Here is a 9000-nt window from a genome sequence, read left to right as displayed (position 1 = left end):
GATGAGTAGCTTAATATTTACGAAAATTGTTCTGTATATTCAGATACTGCTTTCGTGTAACAATAAAATCGTTTTTAAATATTCACTTCCGGTTTCTATAAAAAAAATACGAAACTTACGTCAGAAACACGCCCCATATAAAAGAGTCTTAATCTCGACGAAAGGTACACACACACGCATGTATTTTTTCGACGCATTAGTGTGTTCGAGCTTTCAGATTAATCAGATCACAGAGATATACGAGTACTTTTCAGAGTCGTCCGAGTTATGGAGGGACCGGTTTCTCGCAGGCTTTCGATTCAGTACCCACTAACTTGTCCCTCATTTCGGCACCGATGTCTTCCAGTGTACGGCCCTTTGTCTCAGGAATGAAAAAGAACGTGAACACGAAGTCCCCAAAGGCGCACGCGCCGAAGAACCAGAAGGGGATGTAGGTGCCGAGCGCCGTGGAGACCACCTGGAAGAGCTTGATGCAGGCGAAGGTGAGCAGCGACGTCCAGACGGCCACCACTGAGTTGGCGAGACCGCGGATCGGGGCAGGCACCACCTCGCTCACCACAGTCCACACCAGCGCGTTCGCCCCCACGTTGTAAGTCACCTGCACAAGAAAACAACCAGTCTCACTGCACTTACAGCCGCTCTAATATCGGCATTGCGTGCACGCTAGCCGAATACCACAATGTAACGCTTGACTGGCTACTAAATGTCTCGAGAGCACACGTTTTAGTATAAAAGGAGGCGGGGAGCACTGTGTTGTCAGTACAGAAACAGTAACAATGTAATGGATCGGTCAGGAGTATTTCGTGATTTCGAAAGTGGACTAGCCATTGGCACATGAGTAACAAATCCATCACACCTATTTCAGCAGTTTTAAAGCTGCCCAAATTGAAGGTTCTACATCTACATCTATATATATACTCCACTAGCCACCAAGCGGTGTGTGGCAGAGGGCACAATTCGCGCCAATGTCATATCCCCCCCCCCCACTGTTCCGCTTGCGGGTCGCGCGAGGGAAAAACGACTATCTGAACGCTTCAGTACGTACTCTAATTTCCCTTACCTTTGAATGGTGGTCATTGCGCGATTTGAAAGTTGGTGGTAATAATACATGTTCTACATCCTCGGTGAAGATCGGATTTCGGTATTTAGCTAGCAGCACCTTACGTTTAGCGCGCGGTCTATCAGCAAGTGTGTCCCACTTCAAGCTTTGTATGAGATTTGTAACGCTCCCGCGATGGCTAAATGTACAAGTCACGAATCTTGCCGCTCTTCTTTGGACCTTCTCAGTCTCTTGAATCAGACCCAACTGGGAAGGGTCCCAGTCCCAGACGAACAGTACTCTAAGACTGGACGAACTAACGTATTGTAAGCTATTTCCTTTGTTGAAGGACTGCATCGCTTCAGAATTCTACCAATAAACCGCAATCTAGAGTTTGCCTTACCCGTTGCTTGTGTAATCTGATCATTCCATTTGAGATCATTTCGAATAGTCACGCTCTGATATTTGACTGATGTTACCGCTTCCAAAGACTGGGCATTTATTTTGTACTCGTACATAATGGGGATTTTCGCCTTGTTATATACTGTAGGTTACACTTATTAATATTGAGAGATAACTGCCAGTCATTACACCACGCAATTATTTTCTGCAAATCCTCATTGATTTGTTCACAACGGTTGGCGATATTGTTGTGACGTGGGAATGCAAAGTAACAACTACAGGTAAACGAAGATTATGTAGACTTCATGTACTGACAGGGACCGTCGTGCATTGTGGAGGGCGGGGGTAAAATAACCGCTTGTTATCAGAGGAGGGAGTTCCAGCAATCCACCTAGTCCTGTGTGTAGGGAGTTAAAAATAATGAGGGCAGTGATCGAGCATCTCGTCATAAGTCACACGTTTAAGCAGTCAGTGTTAATCAAAGCTTGAGATGATGTAAAGAGAGACGCTACTGGACAGAGGATGACAGGAAACGAGTAATCTGGTGAATTACAGCATGCCCTTTGGCAGACCAATGGAAGGACTTGCGTTTGGTGAAAGCCTGGAACACTTTCCTGCCATCAGGATTGTATCAGTAATGAAGAACAGAGAAAGTGATGTTACTGTATGGAGGGGGTTTTCGGGGTCAGGGTGTGATCCCCTTATTACGCTTCAGAAAGTGCTAAATTCGGAATGATATGAATGCATTGAACGATAATGTGCACTGCGTACAATAGCGGAACAGTTCGGAGACGCTCACAGTTTGTACCAGCATCACTGTGCACCCTGATGTAAAGCAACATCTGTGGACAATAACATTCCTGAAATGAGCTGCTCCCGACATGAGCCCAGTTGACAACCTTACTACCACTGGGATGAGTTAGAACGTCAACTTCGCTCCAGACCCCAGCGTCCAACATCACTACCTTCTCTGTTTTCGGCCCTTGAGGAAGTACGGGCTGCCATTCCTCCACAGACATTCACAGACCTAATCGAAAGTCTCCCCAGCAAAGCTGAAACTATCACACAAGATAAGGGTGGACATAGCCCATATTAATGTCCACTAACAGCAATTCGGACAATTTGGATCACACTGTGTTTGAGCCAGGAAATGAAGAATAGGGAATGAGTTTACAGCAGACTGGAAGATTGCTCAAGTCACACCAATACCCAAAAAGGGAAGTAGGAGTAATGCGCTGACTTACAGGCCTATATCACTAACGTCGATTTGCAGTAGCATTTTAGAACATATACTGTATTCGAACATTATGAAGTATCTCGAAGAAAACGATTTATCGACATACAGTCAGCACGGATTCAGAAAATATCGTTCTTGTGAAACACAACTAGCTCTTTATACTCATGAAGTAATAAGTGCTATCGGCAGGGGATGTCAAATTGATTCCATATTTTTAGATTTCGAGAAGACTTTCGACACCGTTCCTCAATCAAACTGCGTGCCTACGGAGTATCGCCTCAGTTGTGCAACTGGATTCGTGATTTCCTGTTAGAAAGGTCACAGTTCGTAGTAATAGACGGAAAGTCATTGAGTAAAACAGAAGGAATATCCGGCGTTCCCCAAGGAAATGTTATAGGCACTCTATTGTTCCTTATCTATATTAACGACGTAGGAGACAAGTAGCAATCTTAGATTGTTTGCAGATGATGCTGTCATTTACCGTCTTGTAAAGTCATCAGATGATCAAAACGACTTGCCAAATTATTTAGATAAGATATCTGTATGGTGCGAAAAGTGGCAATTGACCCTGAATAAAGATAAGTGCGAAGTTATTCGTATGAGTAGAGGCAAAGATGGAAAAATGGGCCCCCGCTGATATTATGGGCCCCCTACATATTTGGAAGTACAGGCCACGAATTCTAGCGGAGAGCACATGAAATACTAGAACTAGTTGCCAAACTTCACTGTAGAGTGCGCAGACGTAGTAGCTGTCATGGTTTGTGAGTAGTTGTGCTATGAATTTTTTCACTGTCATCAAAAGTTTGAAAGGTTAGTGTTTACTTGAATAAAACTCAAATTTCTGACACGTTATTAGTAAAACTAAGGTAAGTTACGTATTTGGCTTGTTGTTGGGATGCCGTTGTACATAAACTATCGTCGGTTGCGAGCCAAACTAACGGTAGGCAAAATCGTTTTTCCCAAGATGGCGAGGGTGGATATATGAGCCCCTTTTGCTGCTGGTATTATGGGCCCCGTAAAATCAATCAGATTTTATGGGGCCATTTACAAATATTGCTACTCTTTATGTTTCAGATACCTCGAACACATCTTGTACCCCAAAAAAATCAAAAAAATGGCTCTGAGCACTATGGGACTCAACTGCTGTGGTTATCAGTCCCCTAGAACTTAGAACTACTTAAACCTAACTAACCTAAGGACATCACACACATCCATGCCCGAGGCAGGATTCGAACCTGCGACCGTAGCAGTCCCACGGTTCCGGACTGCGCGCCTAGAACCGCGAGACCACCGCGGCCGGCCCCAAAAAAATCAAAACGGCAATCGTGGGACAAAGGAAATATGGCAAATGCTATTGTAGCTATTAAAGAGAAAAAAAATGAAGTTGAAAAAAGCGGTTAAAGTGTACTCTGTCCCACGTTCTACGCTCCGAAGGCTTTCACGAATCGGTAAACCAGTAGAAGAAATAGTTATTAAATTGGGCCGTCCACCGCTTTTACTACAGGGACTTGAGGACGAACTGGTTAAATATCTTCTCATTATGGAATCCAAATTCTACGGCCTTACCAGGAATGACATCAGGCGCATGGCCTGCCAGCTTTGCACCAGAAATAAAATCCCTCATCCACTTGTAAAGGGCGAAGTTGCTGGTCGAGCTTGGTTTGATCATTTAATGTCACGGCACAAAAATATTCTGTCTATTTTGAAGCCATCCGCAACTTCGATTTCACGTGCTAATGGGTTTGATAAACAAGCTGTCGATAATTTCTTCAATTTACTTGAAGCTGCGTTCAGCAACTACAAATATCCTGCGGACAGAGTTTTTAATGTAGACGAGTCAGGCATTAGTGTCGTTCAAAGCAAAATTTCTTGTGCATCGGCCTGAGGGGAAAAAGGCAAGTTGGTGCATTATCTGCAGCTGAAAGGGGATCACTTGTAACGCGTGTTTTCTGCATGAGCGCGTCTGGTACTTTCGTCCCACCAATGCTAATTTTCCCCAGGAAAAATATGACGGATACACTGATGAAAAGGGCTCCGTCTGGCTCTATAGGAAGGTGTCATCCCTCTGGTTGGATTCAGAGCAACCTTTTCACTGATTGGTTAATCCATTTTATCTCTAAAACAAAGCCATCAAAAGATGATCCTATTTTACTTATTTTAGATGGCCACCATACCCACACAAAGAATATTGACGTAATTGACATAGCTCGTGAACACCACGTTACAATAGTTATCTTGTTCCGCACGCTACTCACAAATTGCAACCACTAGATAGGAGCTTCATGGGACCCCTTAAGAGTCATTATAGTGACTACATAAGGCAATGTTTGCTGCACAACAATAGGCCTCTTGGACCATACGATATTACTGAGCTACTTGGGAATGCATTCCTGAAATGCCAAACAGCTGAAATAGCCATTTCAGGGTTCAGAGTCACAGGAATTTTTCCTGTGAATCGCAAGTGTTTAATGATATTGACTTTGCTCCCGCTGAAGATATTGACGTTCAAAGTCTGACTGTAGATGCTCTGAAAGCCAGTAAGTGGCAAACTCCTAAGGACAAGCCTTCAAGTGAATCAGCTCAATGCATTCATCCTGGCCCATCATCGGCATTAACTACACTATCTACAAGAGACTCTGCAGAAGCTGGGCCATCAGGATGCTCTTCCCAAAAACGTTTTGGTCGTGTTTCTCCCCAAGACGTATTGCCGATACCAAGACCAAAAAGAAAATTGATAAACAAAGGCCCTAAACCCATTACTTGTGCTGTTGTAACTTCTTCTCCTTATAAACGTGCACTAGAAGAGGCAGAAGAAAAGAAAACTAAGAACACTAAGAAGAAACAAGACGGAAAAGAAAAGAGCAGTACAATGAAGAACGGTGCCAATGAAAAGCAACCAAATTCTAGAACAAGTAGGAGAAATAAGTTGGTGTATGAACATGAATCAGATGAAGAAGGTGAAGAGGCAAGTGTAGGTTTTGATTTGGGGGAATGCCTCCCAGACATGGAAGTTGGTGTTTCTGTCCCTGATGCTGACGACGCTGCATGTCTAATTTGTGAAGGGTTTTTTCCAAAGGTCACAAAAGGCGAACTTTGGGTCCAGTGTATAGCCTGTGAGATGTGGGCTCACAATGAATGCGCTGGATGCGAAAAAGATGCTTATGTGTGTGACTATTGTAAATACACTCCTGGAAATTGAAATAAGAACACCGTGAATTCATTGTCCCAGGAAGGGGAAACTTTTTTGACACATTCCTGGGGTCAGATACATCACATGATCACACTGACAGAACCACAGGCACATAGACACAGGCAACAGAGCATGCACAATGTCGGCACTAGTACAGTGTATATCCACCTTTCGCAGCAATGCAGGCTGCTATTCTCCCATGGAGACGATCGTAGAGATGCTGGATGTAGTCCTGTGGAACGGCTTGCCATGCCATTTCCACCTGGCGCCTCAGTTGGACCAGCGTTCGTGCTGGACGTGCAGACCGCGTGAGACGACGCTTCATCCAGTCCCAAACATGCTCAATGGGGGACAGAGCCGGAGATCTTGCTGGCCAGGGTAGTTGACTTACACCTTCTAGAGCACGTTGGGTGGCACGGGATACATGCGGACGTGCATTGTCCTGTTGGAACAGCAAGTTCCCTTGCCGGTCTAGGAATGGTAGAACGATGGGTTCGATGACGGTTTGGATGTACCGTGCACTATTCAGTGTCCCCTCGACGATCACCAGTGGTGTACGGCGAGTGTAGGAGATCGCTCCCCACACCATGATGCCGGGTGTTGGCCCTGTGTGCCTCGGTCGTATGCAGTCCTGATTGTGGCGCTCACCTGCACGGCGCCAAACACGCATACGACCATCATTGGCACCAAGGCAGAAGCGACTCTCATCGCTGAAGACGACACGTCTCCATTCGTCCCTCCATTCACGCCTGTCGCGACACCACTGGAGGCGGGCTGCACGATGTTGGGGCGTGAGAGGAAGACGGCCTAACGGTGTGCGGGACCGTAGCCCAGCTTCATGGAGACGGTTGCGAATGGTCCTCGCCGATACCCCAGGAGCAACAGTGTCCCTAATTTTCTGGGAAGTGGCGGTGCGGTCCCCTACGGCACTGCGTAGGATCCTACGGTCGTGGCGTGCATCCGTGCGTCGCTGCGGTCCGGTCCCAGGTCGACGGGCACGTGCACCTTCCGCCGACCACTGGCGACAACATCGATGTACTGTGGAGACCTCACGCCCCACGTGTTGAGCAATTCGGCGGTACGTCCACCCGGACTCCCGCATGCCCACTATACGCCCTCGCTCAAAGTCCGTCAACTGCACATACGGTTCACGTCCACGCTGTCGCGGCATGCTACCAGTGTTAAAGACTGCGATGGAGCTCCGTATGCCACGGCAAACTGGCTGACACTGACGGCGGCGGTGCACAAATGCTGCGCAGCTAGCGCCATTCGACGGCCAACACCGCGGGTCCTGGTGTGTCCGCTGTGCCGTGCGTGTGATCATTGCTTGTACAGCCCTCTCGCAGTGTCCGGAGCAAGTATGGTGGGTCTGACACACCGGTGTCAATGTGTTCTTTTTTCCATTTCCAGGAGTGTAGATTAGGCGTAGGCTGTGAAAATCATCCCACCAGTAGACTAATTAACAATGTTCAGAGTGAATCTTTCATTCATTATAGACAAAAATTAAATAAAATTATTTTTTTTTCAAATTCTTGTTTCTTTTTATGTCTGTAGTATACAGAGAAGTTGCAGCATTAGAAAATTGTAGCGAAATGCAGGAAGATCTGCAGCGGATAGGCACTTGGTGCAGGGAGTGGCAACTGTCCCTTAACATAGACAAATGTAATGTATTGCGAATACATAGAAAGAAGGATCCTTTATTGTATGATTATATGATAGCGGAACAAACACTGGTAGCAGTTACTTCTGTAAAATATCTGGGAGTATGCATGCGGAAGGATTGGAAGTGGAATGATCATATAAAATTAATTGTTGGTAAGGCGGGTACCAGGTTCAGATTCATTGGGAGAGTCCTTAGAAAATGTAGTCCATCAACAAAGGAGGTGGCTTACAAAACACACGTTCAACCTATACTTGAGTATTGCTCATCAGTGTGGGATCCGTACCAGATCGGGTTGACGGGAGAGATAGAGAAGATCCAAAGAAGAGCGGCGCGTTTCGTCACAGGGTTATTTGGTAACCGTGATAGCGTTACGGAAGTGTTTAATAAACTCAAGTGGCAGACTCTGCAAGAGAGGCGCTCTGCCTCACGGTGTAGCTTGCTCGCCAGGTTTCGAGAGGGTGCGTTTCTGGATGAGGTATCAAATATATTGCTTCCCCCTACTTATACCTCCCGAGGAGATCACGAATGTAAAATTAGAGAGATTAGAGCGCGCACGGAGGCTTTCAGACAGTCGTTCTTCCCGCGAACCATACGCGACTGGAACAGGAAAGAGAGGTAATGACAGTGGCACGTAAAGTGCCCTCCGCCACACACCGTTGGGTGACTTGCGGAGTATAAATGTAGATGTAGATGTAGGTGGGACTGACGGATGACATCGAAAAAGTACAAAGAAGGGCAGCTCGTTTTGTATTATCGCGAAATAGGGGAGATAGTGCCACAGACATGATACGTGAATTGGAGTGGTAATCATTAAAACAAAGGCGTTTTTCAAAGCGACGGGATCTTCTCATGAAATTTCAATCACCAGTTTTCTCCTCCGATTGTGAAAACATTCTGTTTGCACCCACCTACATAGGTAGAAATGATCATGCCAGGCGCTTTATTGAGAATAGCAGAGTAATTACGTAGATGTAGATGTTACTACATCTAAATATACCAATTTCCAAAACTGTATACGGTTGGTAAGTTCGTTACATCGTGAAAGTAGTTTGTATTAGGCGGTTCACTGAGCACTTCAAGAAAAATTTGTTTACCTCGGATCTTCATAAGCTGTTCCGTTGTCCGATTATATCTCCCAGCTGTAGGCTGCAACTTATAATCTGTATAAACTGAACACTGACAATAAGTGTGGTGACTGATACAGTTATTACTGTGCCAACATAAATTCTCACACGCCATTTACTTTGATAACCGTAGTTAGAGATCGCGAAGTCAGAGTAAATATTCACTATCTACTATGTGACTCTCATGTTATATTAACGTTATTTCAACTTCAATTGTATAGGTAAATTCCTTATTTTATACTAAAGGACCAATAAAACAAAATGGGTTACGAGTACCGCCCTATCGTAGCTAACATCAGACTCTTTCGGTATCGGAAGTCGTTTTTCTATAACAGTAACAGTTCT

The 9000-nt window shown here is 45.3% G+C and overlaps 1 protein-coding gene across 1 annotated transcript in view; it reads right to left on the bottom strand.

The window, feature by feature from the left end:
* Positions 1-265: 265 nt before the first annotated feature.
* Positions 266-9000, bottom strand: part of LOC126260560 (facilitated trehalose transporter Tret1-like) — a 70412-nt gene continuing 61677 nt past the window's right edge. Inside the window, exon 5 of the mRNA XM_049957894.1 lies at positions 266-598. Coding sequence (XP_049813851.1) covers positions 266-598 — 333 coding nt within the window. The remainder of the gene's footprint in view (positions 599-9000) is intronic.

This window comes from Schistocerca nitens, chromosome 5, assembly GCF_023898315.1.
Source record: "Schistocerca nitens isolate TAMUIC-IGC-003100 chromosome 5, iqSchNite1.1, whole genome shotgun sequence".
NCBI classification, from domain to species: Eukaryota; Metazoa; Arthropoda; class Insecta; order Orthoptera; family Acrididae; genus Schistocerca; species Schistocerca nitens.
This window is presented reverse-complemented; position numbering and strand designations above follow the sequence as displayed.